Raw genomic sequence first — 14,768 nt, forward strand, 5'->3', positions numbered from 1 at the left:
AAATGAGCAGTCATCGTTTCGGGCTGAGACCCTTCGTCAGGATGAAGGGCCTGATAAAGGGTCTTGGCCCAAAATGTTGACTGTTCATTTCAATGGATGGTGCTTAAATTTGTGACTTCTATATACAGTTGATTCTGAATAATTGGGACACATCAGAACCAGTGTATTTTGGCCCAATTAAGTGGATGCCCCCAATTAACCGAAGTTTCATGGAAATACTTTAAAGATATAAAAAAGACAAGCTACTATTTAACTAACAAAATAAGTATTTAAATACGGAACAAATGAGAGCACTATTACAGTGCTATAAAACTACATATTAGTTCCTATTAGTTATCGTTGGAGGAATTCATCCAGTGTACACTGCCGTGTTCTTTTGATTGACTACATGAACAAAATCTGTAACAGACACCTAGTTCAGAAAATACAGTCTTCATGCAAAACTTTCAATGATTGCATCCTCCAAATCTTCATTATTTTGTGTGTGGCATTCAAGATGACTGTTGATACCTTCAAATTATTTTGTAGTTCTTAACTTCTTGAAATCATTTTATTTACACTTCTGGCTGTTTCTGGCATTTCCACGCCTGAAACCATAGTGAGCAAGACTGTTCTGAATTGTCTTACTGCTTATTTGCACCAACTATTGCTGACAAAAATCAATGCTTTTTGAACACGAGCACATGCAACGGACACGATTTAAAAACTGTTCGCTTTCAGCAGTATAGTGGGTAACAGCCACATAAGCGCACACTAGTTAGAAACTGTTCGGCATCAATCTCCTTTCCAATTAAGCAGCATAGTGCTTCAAATAAACAAAGGGAATTCTGGTTATGTTATGGATTAATTTTTGTTCTTTAAGAGTTGTGCCAAATAAATGGTTGCTCTGATTACCCAATTAATCGGAATCCACTGTATACAGTAAGCAGTGAAGGTTCATGGGGCTTGAGGTGGCTGAATACTAAGCAAACCATCATTTCACTTTAAACCAGATCCCTTAGCTTACATTTTAACTGAGCTGGTAATTCACTGGAATAACAGTTAGGTTTTACATTTCCATAACAATATTCAAATGAAGCTATTTCAATATAAGTGTTTTCAAATCACTGCACAATAGGTTCCACTTTCCATAAAATAACACTGAAAGTATTATTAAATTTGGGAAAATCTCTCTGCACTATCTTTGTATTCCACAGAGGCTTCCTCTTAACACATTAATTTCTGTTTTATTCACTCGCGTGCTCTTCCAGTTTTTCAAAGTTCACTAATGCAATTCTGAATGATTCATGATAGGGAGGTTCAGATTTCAATCATTCCCTTGGTGTAAAAATACTTACCACGAATTCGTCACTGTATTTATTTTACGGATATTAATCTTTGTCTTACTTGTCTTGCCTAGTTAATGCTACCAAACTCTTTAATAACTTTAACAATCTCCATTAAGTCATGGAAAGAAAATAATTTCTTCCGGTTTTTGGCATACATGAATGTTTGCAACTTGGAGTTTGACTAATCCTATTAAATGTAATTGGGAGTGAACTAGCATTGCCAAACGTTACATAACTGGTTTCCAATTTTTTCACTTCACAGTTACGTTTTCATATAGTGACTGGAGATTCTGGAACAAAATCAATCCTGTGAATTTAGCATCATGCCACAATTACCCAGTTACTGTGTTTTTTCTGTTTGCATCGTTATATCAATCAAGTTAAACTGATTTATTTGTAAACTGCACAGAAATTCATTGATCCCAAAATTTAAACACAAACTTATTTCAAAAGAATATAAATCCTATATAGTTAATATTCTCCAAATTAATTCTGTGAGAGATTATTATGTGGCAAAAATGTCTAGATTCACTTGTAGCTAACTCCACCAAGAGGGAGTATAATAAAAAGAACTAAAATCATCTGTAAAACCTTCCTTATGTGGCTCTTATTGAACAACTAAGATTGATTTTCAACCATTAAGCAAATAAACCGTTACCCATCAAAGGGCCAATAATTCAAAACATACCTATAACACAGAATAGATTAGTTAATTTCGTAAATCAAAAAATCCAATCTCATGGAGACAATAAGCTCTCGGATTTATTAAGGGTTAGTGTCCCATTGTTGGGGGGGGGGCTGTGGTGATTATTAGTAAAGGGTAGCTAGCAACTACATTTATTTGCTCTGGACCTTAGCTCTAAAAGTCCTATTGATATCTTGGGAGCTGATGATTTAGCGCTACTATCCCCTTTGAAGAAACCATGGAGACAAGTGGGAGCAAGGCAATGTCCTTGTGTCTGCCTGTAACAATGTCCTTGACTGTTGCAAGGAAAACAATCTTCCCATCAAATCATTATTCTGAGCTTCTGGGCCCCAGCAGCTGGTAGATACTCAAGTGCTCTCTTTGTTCAACTGACAGCAATTCTAGTTGTCCCCGTCTACGAGGGCTCCTACTCATTACAGTAAAAGAAAGATGGATATCCAGGTGCATTTACCTGGTGAAAAGAAAATACTGGTCCATCATTTTGGCAAATTAGGATCTTTCATTTCCTTTGCCTTATTTCTTATACTGCCTCACTGCCTCAGCTACATTGGATGTTGACAATGGACCACAGAACTTTGAAAATATAGCTGCCAAATTAGCTCACAGGATTTTAAAAAAACTGAATGTAGAAGCTTGCTGTTTGAGATCAGATAGACCTTTGACTCTACTGTAGATCGATTGAACAGGCACACAAAGAAAAATAAATCTTGGTTCAAGCTCTTTGCATCTTCATATATGTATATACAGTGGATTCCGGTTAATTGGTCCATTGGTTAATCGGGGCAGCTGCGTATTTGGGATAAATCATAACAAATATTAATCGAGAAAATTGGCCGGATTCCCTTCATTTTTCTGAGACACTATACTACTTAACTGGGACAGGAGAATGTTTCCGAACAGTTTCTCACTAGCGTCAATCATATGAAATTGTGTGGCAGTTAGAATGCCTGCTCGGCCATTGGATGTTACTGTTGATCTCATCCACCCAGTCCACTGGAGCTGACATCATAGACTTGGACACTCGGGTATCGGGCCCACTGGCTCCCCTCAGCTGGTTTAGCTCGCCTGCCAAAGGGGTGTGGCTGCTGTTGCGTGCAAACAGCTACTTGGAGCCACAGGTGAGAGCTGAGTGTCTGGTGGGGACCAAAGGCAAGTGACAGCATACACTGAATGAATTCATTCCTCCATTGATAACTATTAAGAAATAATACATAGTTTTATAGTGCTGTAAAAGCATTGTTAGTGTTCTAATTTGTCCTGTATTTCATATAAGTACATAATTTGTTATTCAGTTAACTGGAGTTTGTCTTTTCATATCTTAATAATTTTTTCCATGAAACTTCAGCTAATTGGGTGTGTGTGTGTGTGTGTGTGTGTGTGTGTGTGTGTGTGTGTGTGTGTGTGTGTGTGTGTGTGTGTGTGTGTGTGTGTGTGTGTGTGTGTGTGTGTGTGTGTGTGTGTATACGCACATGTATGCGTGCACACACACACACACTGGATTCTAGTTGACTGAGACACATTGGGCCCAATTAAGCAGCTCCCCTAGTTAGCCAAAGTTTCAAGGACATAGTTAAAAAGCATAAAAAAGACAAACTACCATTTAACTGAGTAACCAATTATGCATTTAAATGAAATGCAAAACAAATTAGGACACTACTAATACTACTATGCACTATAAAACTACATATTAGTTCCTAATATTTACGATAGAGGAGTTCATCCGGTGTACGCTGCCATGTTCTTTTGATTAACTATAAATTTGACTGGGCATCTTTATACAAGTTGCCATGGTACTTACAAAGCCATCCCATGCCCTCATCTTGGCCTCTCTGACCACATGTCCATGATGTTAATGCGAGCATACCAACCACTGTTGGAAGTGGGGAAACTATCCAAGAAGACCTTCACTGCATGGCCTAAAGAGACAATCTCTATGCTTCAGGATTGGTTTGAACGGACCAACTGGCAGTTGTTTAAGGGGGCCACCACAAGCGGAGTAGACACAGACCTTGAGGAATATGCCTCGACTGTCACAGACTCCATCACTAAGTGTGCTTTTGACATTGGTACCTCCACAATGATCATCTCACAGCCCAACTGGAAGCTTGGCTAAACAGAGGTGTGCTCCTTACTAAAATCCCGGGATGCTGCCTTCAAATCCAGTGACTGAACAACTTTCAGAGTTGCTAGGAGAAACTTCATCTTAGGCATCAAGATAGGTAAAGACCACCTTCGTAAAATAAATTCAAGAACACCTTTCTGATAACGATCCCTGGCGTATGTGGCTGGGCATCAAAGGCATTACTGACTAATCAAGGTAAAACAGTGTCGACTGTACCAGTGACGCCTCCCTCCCCAATGCTCTGAACCATTTTAACGCACACTTTGAAGCATGCAACACAACGCCGGCCACAAAAGCCATGCCCCTTCCAGCTGAGCAGCCACTGTCTGGAACAGCAGCAGACGTGAGGAATCTGCAGAGAGTCAACACCAGGAAAGCGGCTGGGCCAGACACGGTCCCAGACTGAGTACTCAGGGACTGTGCTCACCAGCTCACTGACATCTTCACGGACATTATTAGCACTTCACTCACCCAGGCTGCTGTCTCCACATGATTCAAATCAGCCACCATCTTCCCTGAACTCTAGTCTATACCTTCAGAACTAAATGACTACCACCTGTTGGCACAGATGCCAATCATCATGAAGTGCTTTGAACAGTTGATTATAGCACATATCAAAAACTCCATTCCTGCCATGTTGGACACTCACAGTATGTCTAAAAACAGAACCGCTCTGTGACAAATGCCTCTATCATTCACTTGACCCTAGCACACCTAGAAAACAAGACACATGTCAGAATGCTTTTTCTGGATTTCAGTTCAGCATTCAACACTATTGTCCTGCACACCTTGGTGAACAAACTCCTACTGTTTGGTCTAAATACACCACTGTGCAATGGGGTGTTGGACCACCTAGCCACAGACACCTGAATGATCATGTCGTCAAATTCACTGATACATTACAATGGTGAGGCTCAACACTCACAACAATGAGATGGCCTACAGAGAGGAGGTGGAAGAGCTCGAGGCCTGGTGCAAATACCCTCTTCTTTAATGTCAACAAGACGAGAGAGATGGTTATCGACTTCAGAACTCACACCACTCGCATGCACAAACTGCAAGCAGTTTCAAACTCCTGGGAGTGCACATCACAGACAAGCTCCCCTTTCTGAGGAGGCAGAAGAGAGCTCGATTATGCACATCCATCCTCAAGTCATTCTATAGATGCACAGCAGAGAGCATCCTAACATGTTGCGTCACTGCATGATAAGAAAACTGCTCTGCAGCGGACAGGAAGGCTCTATAAGGAGTAATTAAAACTGCCCAATGAATCTCCAGCACCAGCCTACCTGCTGTCATGGGCATCTATATAGAAAAGTGCTGGACAAGGGCCGGTAACATCATGAAGGATCCCACACACCACCCTGCTCATGGACTGTTTATCCCACTCCCATCAGGGAAGAGGCTATGTAGCATCCACACCAGGATCACTACACTCAAAAACAGTAACTTTCCCCAAATAGTAAGGCTGATCAAAACCTCTAGCCACTAACTTCACCACTACTTTATTATTTTCTGTCAGTCATCTTATGGACACCTAAACTACATACAATATATAAGCTAACTTATGTATTTATATTACCATGTGTTGCTATTATTATTGTGTTCTTTATCTCATTGTGTTTTTTTGTGCTGAATTGGATCCAGAGTAACAATTATTTTGTTCTCCTTAACACTTGTGTACAGGAAATAACATTAAACAATCTTGGATCTAGAAGTGAACAAAACCAGTTCAGTCACCTACTGCCTTCATACAATGTGTTTGAGATTGCATCCTCCAAATCTGCATTTTTGTCATAACTCTTGAGATGATTGTCAACATCTTCAACTTCTTCGTAGGTCCTAATTTGCTGAAGTAGTGAAATCGTTTTATTTTCATTCCTGGCCATTCCTGGCTTCTCCAAACCTGAATGCTTGAAACCGGCACGAGCAAAACTGATCTGAATTGTCTTATTGCTTGTTTCGCGCCAACTATCAGTGACAAAATTCACTGCTTTTTGAACACAAACACACACAGATAATGTTATTTAAAAACTGCTTGCTTGAAGCATGGTGTAGTGTCTAAAGTTCAGACGTGCATGTGACTGCCGCTAGTTAGAAATTGTTTGGCAACACCCTCTTGTCAAAATAAACTAAGGGAATCCCATCTATTCTCTCAATTAGTTTTTGTTCTTTAAGAGTTATCCCAAATAAGCGACTTCTCAATTAACCAATGATCTAATTAAATAAAATCCACTCCGTGTGTGTGTGTGTAAATGCATTACAAAGGAAATGTAATAAATCATTCAAAATTACATATTGAAAAATAACATCTAAAAATTACCTTGCATGAATGTGTATCCATGTTAAATGTTACAATGATTTCATCTGTAACCTCTCGTCCTGACCTCTGAACCAAGTACTCAGCCAAACGAATGGACAAATAGGACTTGCCAGTCCCGCTGGGGCCTGACAAAATGAGCCTTCGGTGTTTGAGCAGTAGACTGAGGTAATGCTGCATCATTGGCTTAGGAATGAGAGTTTCGAAAACCAAGCTGTCCACACTTTTCTCCTTCAATCCTGTAACAAAGGACATTGGTTAATTCTCCAATTACACTGGTCATTACTAACAGTCAATGCACAAGGAAAATTTGGGAATCAAATTCCATCTGTCAGTAAAATTAAGATTTCCTAATAAACCTTAAAAGTCTAATGAGACAGATCTGTCCATCTTCTCCCCTCACTTCCACACGGTAGGCTTATTCAGAAAGTCAGAAGGCATGGGATCCAGGGAAGTTTGGCCAGGTGGATTCAGAATTGGCTTCCCAGTAGAAAGCAGAGGGTCGTGGTGGAGGAAGTACATTCGGATTGGAGGGTTGGGACTAATGGTGTCCCACAAGGATCGGTTCTGGGACCTCTACTTTTCGTGATTTTTATTAACGACCTGATGTGAGGGTAGAAGGATGGGTTGGCACGTTTGCAGATGACACAAAGGATGGTGGTGTTGTGGATAGTGTAGAGGATTGTCGAAGATTGCAGAGAGACATTGATAGGATGCAGAAGTGGGCTGAGAATTGGCAGATGGAGTTCAACCTGGAGAAGTGTGAGGTGGTACACTTTGGAAGGACAAACTCCAAGGCAGAGTACAAAGTAAATGGCAGGATAATTGGTAGTGTGGAGGAGCAGAGGGATCTGGGGGTACATGTCCACAGATCCCTGAAAGTTGCCTCACAGGTAGATATGGTAGTTAAGAAAGCTTATGAGGTGTTAGCTTTCATAAGTCAAGGGATAGAGTTTAAGAGTTGTGGGGTAATGATACAGCTCTATAAAACTCTGGTTAGGCCACACTTGGAGTACTGTGTCCAGTTCTGGTCACCTCACTATAGGAAGGATGTGGAAGCATTGGAAAGGGTACAGAGGAGATTTACCAGGATGCTGCCTGGTTTAGAGAGTATGCATTATGATCAGAGATTAAGGGAGCTAGGGCTTTACTGTTTGGAGAGAAGGAGGATGAAAGGAAACATGATAGAGGTATACAAGATATTAAGAGGAATAGATAGAGTGGACACCCAGCGCCTCTTCCCCAGGGCACCACTGCTCAATACAAGAGGACATGGCTTTAAGGTAAGGGGAGTGAAGTTCAAGGGGGATATTAGAAGAAGGTTTTTTACTCACGAGAGTAGTTGGTGTGTGGAATGCACTGCCTGAGTCAGTGGTGGAGTTAGATACACTAGTGAAATTTAAGAGACTACTAGATAGGTATATGGAGGAATTTAAAGTGGGGGGTTATATGGGAGGCAGGGTTTAAGGGTTAGCACAACATTGTGGGCCAAAGGGCTTGTACTGTGCTGTACTATTCTATGTTCAATGTTATTTGGATTCACCTATCACCTGCCAGCTCTTGCTCTGTCCGCTCCTCCAAATTTTATACTGGCTTCACCCCTTCTTCACTTTCCAGCCCTGAGAAAGGGTTGCAACACAAAACATTGATAGTCCATTGCTGCTATACCTGCTAGTTCCTCTATCATTTTGCGTGTTGTCACATGTGTAATACAAGTTTGAAATTGTGCAGTAATCAGTGAACATCCCTACTTCTGGCACCACAGTGGAAGGAAGGTGTTTGAAAGTGATTGGATTTAACATGCCAAGGAATTCCTGCACTTGTACTGGAGAAAACACAACCAGCTTCCAACAACTATGTCTATGGATTTCAGTTTTTACTTCAACTCTTTATGGAAACATAGTCTTATTACGAAGGATCCTGATCCACACTTCTCACCACCTTCGACATAAGGAAAACAAATCTGTGCAGTCTGTTCCTGGCAGAATCCAAATCTGGTGAGTAATTTGCACTTGACAGCCAAGGTCAACAATACTTTTCAAGGGTTTGCTGTTGTTTGGCAGGACATTATTGGAATAGTAATGGCCCAGATGGGATTTGTCTTGTTTTCTGTGGTCTGGAGAGCACTGTGTAACTTTCCTCTTTGTTAGATGAATGAGAATGCTATTAATGTACTGGAACAGATGGACTACAAACATTGCTGTACATTCAGCATTATACCTGAAATGCAAATAAAATGAACAGCCTTTCCTGTATTCTCTGTGTTGTCCTGCCGACCACTCTGTCTGTGACTTCTTGCTTTGCTCATCAGTCTCAGCCCTATGCCCTATGCTTCTCCTTCAGCTGTATCACCTGTCCCTTCACCTTCTCTCTCACCATTAACCAAGGACCTCAACAGGTCTTCCATGTGAAGGAGATGTTTCCTTGCACATCTTCCACCCTGTTCTACTGCATTCATTGGTCATGATCTGGCCTCCTAGACACCGGTGAAACCAAGTGTAGACTAAATGATCCTTTAGCAGTTCTGCCCCTAGCAGCCATCTCAGCTTCTGGCTGTGTGCATTTTCAACTCTTCTTCCTACTCTCACATTGGCGCACTTGTCTTGCTACAAAGCAGCCAAATGCAAATCTGAAGAATGAAATCTTATATTCCACATAGATAGCTTATGAAATCCATTTATCAAATAAATGAACACTGTGTTTTCCAATTTCAGATAATCCACAGCTCCAGTGTTCTCACCCCCTCCCACACTTCCAGTCCACCTAGTTTTATTCTCCTTCTGTTCACCTTTCTGCCTATCATTCCCTCCTTATCTGGTTTCATCTACCACTAACAGTGTCTAATCCCCCCCCCACCACCATACTATAATGTACTGGTAATCTTTCCTGATCCCACACAATCCAGATGCAGAGTTTTTACCCAAAACCAGCACCTCGCACCTTTTGTCTTCACAGATACTGCCTGACCCAAACAGTTCTTCCAGCATTCTGTTATTTTGATCCAGTTTTAGCACTTGCTGTCTCTTTTGTCTTTGGACATTTTCTATCTCCATTCTCATCAATTTAAAGCACTCTATTCATTAAAAATGAACTTTGTGTGATCAGGCAATGAGTCAAATTAAACATCCTCACTAACGTACTTGTGTACATTGTTAGGGATTATTTCACCAGGTCTCAGCTTAATACATACCACCTTCTCTGTATTTTCCTTAAAACATAGCCTTCACACATCAAGAGCAAGAAAATGACTAGGGAAGGAAGGGTCACTGAAGGATAAAAGAGGGAATGCTTGGAGACACAGAGCGGGGCAAGGTATTACTTCAGCACTTTGCCCCGGTATTCACAAGGAAGAGTATACAGGAGAGTGAGATCGTGGAGCATGGTAAAGTGCTGAGTCATTCTGAGATAAAGAAGGAGGTGCTGCTGGGTCTGTTGAGGAACCTTAATGTGGATATGTCCCCTAATCTGATGGGTTCTCTGCAGGTTCTTGAGAGAGGCAAGAGATGACTTTGTTAGGGCCTTGACCAAGATCATAATAATAATAACAATAATAAGTACTTTATTGATCCTGAGTGGGAAATTGTTTCAGCAGCAACAATTAAAAACACACTTAGCAATAATAATAAATAATAGTAGTAGTAATATTAACTAATAATAATTAAGTATAGAATGTAGACAATAATAATAATAATAATAATAATGCTCGAGCCACAGGTAGGGTTCCAGAGAACTGGTGAGTAGCTAATGTTGCTCTCTTATGCAAAAAGGAAAATAGGGACAATGCTGGAAATTATAGACCAGTAAGTCTCATATCAGTGACAGAGAAGCTATTGGAGAACATTCTTTGGATAGGATTCATGAGCATGTAGAAAAGCATGGTCTAATTAGGGGCGGTTAGTCTGGCTTTGTGTGAAGCAGATCAGGTCTTACTAATTTAATTGAATTTTTTGAGCAGGTGACAAAGCTGATCAATAAAATTAGAGCAGTGTATGTTAGTGTAATGCCCTGGTTAAGATAGTATTTCTATTGCTATGCTGTGAGGTATCTTTATTTTAGCAGTTCTCTGCAAGCAGTGTTTGTCCTGTGAGTAAGATAAAGTCCTGTCAGCTGAAGATAAAGAGCCACTTGCCCATTGGGATGCTATGGAAGATTTGAGAGAACCAGGTGGGATCAGATATCTGAAGGACAGTAGTCTGGTTTGGGGCCTTTGGTGAGGAGGAGCAGAGGAGAACACCAGGGGAGACACTTGGAGGATCCCACCCAAAGGGAAGACAGGTGGTTTCAGGGAGGAAGTGCAATACTTCCGAGTTAGCCAGTTTGTTTGTGATGCTCTTCAAGGGAAATTCGTCCTGGGAACTCAGCAGGGTGAGTAAAGTTTAACACTCAACTACTACAGAAACGAGCTCCAATGTAAATGTGCACATTTTTTTCTGCTAACTGTTTGTTAAAGTTGAAATATTGGTAAATATACTTATTTGTAATTATATGCCGGTGTACGACCTGTTATTTCCTGGCAGATGATAACTTTGCATGGGGCAGTATTTACACAGCATTCACCGCAATTAATGTTTCCTCGCCGGAACATTCCAACTTTCCTGATTGGTTCAACCTAACATGTACGATTATTGGATACATAAAGGTGGCTTTCTCGCTGGCAACCAGAGTAGCTAACAAGCCGAATATGTTAGGAGCCCGGTGAGAGGGTTACATTAGTAAGCCATTCAATAAAGTCCCTCATGGTAACTCATCCAAAGGATTAAAATGCATGAAATCCATGGTGCTTTGGCAGTATCTATTCAGAATTTGCTTGCCCATGAAAGATAGAGGATAGTAGTTCAACAGTCTTATTCTGGTTGGAGATCTGTGACTTGTGGTGCTCTGCAGAGATTGGTATTGGGACCTCTGCTGTTTGTGATATGTATAAATGACTTGGATGAGTATGTGGATCATGTACTTTAGAACATCAAATATAAAGGGAAGGTACAGTTAGAAGTGCAGAGGGATTTTGGAGCCCGAGTCCATAGGTTCCAAAAATTGGCCGCACAAGTTGATAGTGTGGCAAAGAAGGTATAAGACATTAGTCGAGGCATTGTGTTCAAAAGGCAGGAAGAGGCAGGTATGTAGCAGATTGAAAACTATGGTTTAGACTGCATATGGAGTGTTGCAGTCAATTCTAGTCACACCATTAGAGGAAGAATGTGGAAGTTAAGGAGAGAATTCAGAAGTTTACCAGAACTCTGCTTGGATTGGAGAGCTTGCGGTATAAGGAGAAGTTGGACAAATGAGGGTTGTTTTGTCTGGAGCGCCAGAGGCGGGGGGGGGGGAGATCTGATAGAAATTCATAAAATTATGAGTTATAGATAGACAACTGGTGTCCCCCCCCCCCCCCCAGGGTTAAAATATTTAAACAACAACACACATAAAATGCTGGTAGAACACAGCAGGCCAGGCAGCATCTATAGGAGAAGTACTGTTGACATTTCGGGCCGAGACCCTTACCCCCCAGCGTTAAAATATTTAATACTAGAGGGTGTGCATTTAAAGAAGAGAAAGGGAAATTTGAAGAGATGTGTAAAGCAGGTTTTTTGTTTACACAGAGAGTGGGGGTCAGGAATGCACTACCATTGGAATGATGGAGACAGATACAATAGAGGCATTTAAGAGTCTCTTAAAGGGCACATGAATATGCAGGGAATGGAGCTATGTTAATCACGTGCTGACATAAGGGATTAGTGTCATTAGTTTAATTAGATTGACACAACATCATGGGCCAAAGGGCCTATTTCTGTTCTGCACTGCTTTATGTCCTACGTTCATTATAATAGACATTTTATTTCACACCAAGAAACTAACAGTGAATTAAGAATCATAAAATTTTTATGAACCAATTATTAAAAGCAATGGGTAAATGCTTGGAGATTCCTTATAATTTTTTTTCACTAACCTTTCAAAGTTACAGCAAAGCTGGTGGCTTCCTTCCCCATGTATCTGTACGGCAGTAGCTCTGGTGGATCAGTTCCAAACACACGTTTCACACGATCAATGGCATAACTGTAGATGGCATCTGTACTCAACCCCAGACAAGAAACTGGGTCCACTTTCGTAATGTAGTCCTATTGGACGGGTGTAAACATAAGACCAGAAGACATAGAAGCAGAATTAGGCCTTTTGGCCATTGAGTCTACTCCGCCACTCAATCTTGGCTGAATGCCAGTCTCCCGCCCTCTCCCTGTATCCCTTAAACCCCTTACTTTGCAAAATTTGACTGATTTTACTGAATATTTTGCTTATCTTACCTAAATTTCTATGGTCATCTGTTTTCTTCCTGATTGTAATTATATAAAATGAAAAACCAATACTGTGCCCCAGTTTAGTTTTTAAAAGTAAAATTAGTGCACTTTTACTTGTTTCTATATTTTCTACTTGAGTATCTCCCTGATTTTTGTAAAGCAAGTTCAAGCAGAAGGAGAAAGGAGAAGAGAAAAACTGGAGAGTATGTGCATGGATAGTTGAACTTGGAATCTTTTCCTACAAAGGAAATGCAATAAGAAAATTATTCCTCTTTAAAAAAAACACCAAATAAAGTTCAGATGAATTGCAGGCAACACAGTTCAGTAATGATACCGAGACCTTAAAGAAGGTGTAGTGTATTGACAGCGAGTAGGATGACACGGTGGGACACATCTGTTACATGAAGAGAATAGAAAACGATCGTGCCCTTTGGAATACAGAAGTTAAAAGGAGATTTGGTGAAGATATTGAAGATCATCAAGCGTATCTGTGATGTAGGAGTGGCAAAACTGAGTGTCCCCGAGTATGAAAATCAGAAACCTGATTAAAAGTACTGGCAAGACAACAATGGATCACATAAATTACTTCTTGTTTTTACAATTTGCCTTTTATTCACATGGAATATACTGTTTAGATGATGATGGAACATACAATCTGTAATATCGAAAAGAAAGAAATTACAGGGCTGAAGGGTAAAACAAGAATCTGGGATTAATTGGACCTGCTATAGGTGACATGAGACAACTGGCCTAGGTTCTTATCACATTATTGTGTATGTCTGTGACTTTAGTCTTTAGCAGATCAGGTTTGCAAACTACAAACCCCATTTCCAGAAAAGTTGGGATATTTTCCAAAATGCAATAAAAACAAAAATCTGTGATATGTTAATTCACGTGAACCTTTATTTAACTGACAAAAGTACAAAGAAAAGATTTTCAATAGTTTTACTGACCAACTTAATTGTATTTTGTAAATATACACAAATTTAGAATTTGATGGCTGCAACACACTCAACAAATGTTGGGACAGAGGCATGTTTACCATTGTGTTACATCACCCTTCCTTTTAATAACACTTTTTAATCATTTTGGAACTGAGGATACTAATTGTAGTAGATTTGCAATTAGAAATTTTGTCCATTCTTGCTTGATATAAGACTTCAGCTGCTTAACAGTCCGTGGTCTCCGTTGTCTGATTCTCCTCTTCATGATGTGCCATACATTTTCAATAGGAGATAGATCTGGACTGGCAGCAGGCCAGTCAAGCACACGCACTCTGTGTCTACAAAGCCACGCTGTTGTAGCCCGTGCAGAATGTGGTCTGGCATTGTCCTGCTGAAATAAGCATGGACGTCCCGAGAAGAGACATCGCCTCGATGGCAACATATGTCTCTCTAAAATCCTAATATATGCCTCAGAGTCAATGGTACCTTCACATACATGCAACTCACCCATACCGTGGGCACTGATGCACCCCCATGCCATCATAGATGCTGGCTTTTGCACCTTTTGCTGATAACAATCAGGATGGTCGTTTTCATCTTCGGCTTGGAGAACTCGACGCCTGTTTTTTCCGAAAACTAGCTGAAATGTGGACTCATTTGACCACAGCACACAGTTCCACAGTCTTTCGGTCCATCTGAGATGAGCTCAGGCCTAGAGAACTCGCCGGCGTTTCTGCATAGAGTTGATGTATGGCTTCCTCCTTGCGTAATACGGTTTCAAGTTGCATTTCTGGATGCAGTGACGGACTGTGTTAAGTGACAATGGTTTTCTGAAGTACTCCCAAGCCCAGGTGGCTATAATTGTCACAGTAGCATGACGGTTTCTTAGGCAGTGCCGCCTGAGGGCTCGAAGATCACGCGCATTCAACAGTGGTTTCCGACCTTGCCCTTTACGCACTGAGATGTCTCTGAATTCTCTGAATCTTTTCACAATATTATGTACTGTAGATGTTGAAAGACCTAAATTCTCTGCAATCTTGTGTTGGGAAATGTTCCTT

General features: G+C 40.7%; 1 protein-coding gene across 7 annotated transcripts in view; it reads right to left on the bottom strand.

Annotated features, from left to right (window-relative positions):
* LOC140717136 (neuron navigator 1-like) overlaps positions 1–14,768 on the bottom strand; it is a 679,346-nt gene that overhangs the window by 37,959 nt on the left and 626,619 nt on the right. For all 7 annotated transcript variants that reach the window (XM_073030393.1, XM_073030394.1, XM_073030395.1 and 4 more), the window contains 2 exons: positions 12,421–12,589; positions 6,480–6,715 (listed from right to left, as the gene is read on the bottom strand). In XM_073030393.1, the coding sequence (XP_072886494.1) occupies positions 6,480–6,715; positions 12,421–12,589 (405 nt within the window). The remainder of the gene's footprint in view (positions 1–6,479; positions 6,716–12,420; positions 12,590–14,768) is intronic.

The sequence above is a fragment of the Hemitrygon akajei genome, chromosome 27, assembly GCF_048418815.1.
Source record: "Hemitrygon akajei chromosome 27, sHemAka1.3, whole genome shotgun sequence".
Classification (NCBI taxonomy): domain Eukaryota; kingdom Metazoa; phylum Chordata; class Chondrichthyes; order Myliobatiformes; family Dasyatidae; genus Hemitrygon; species Hemitrygon akajei.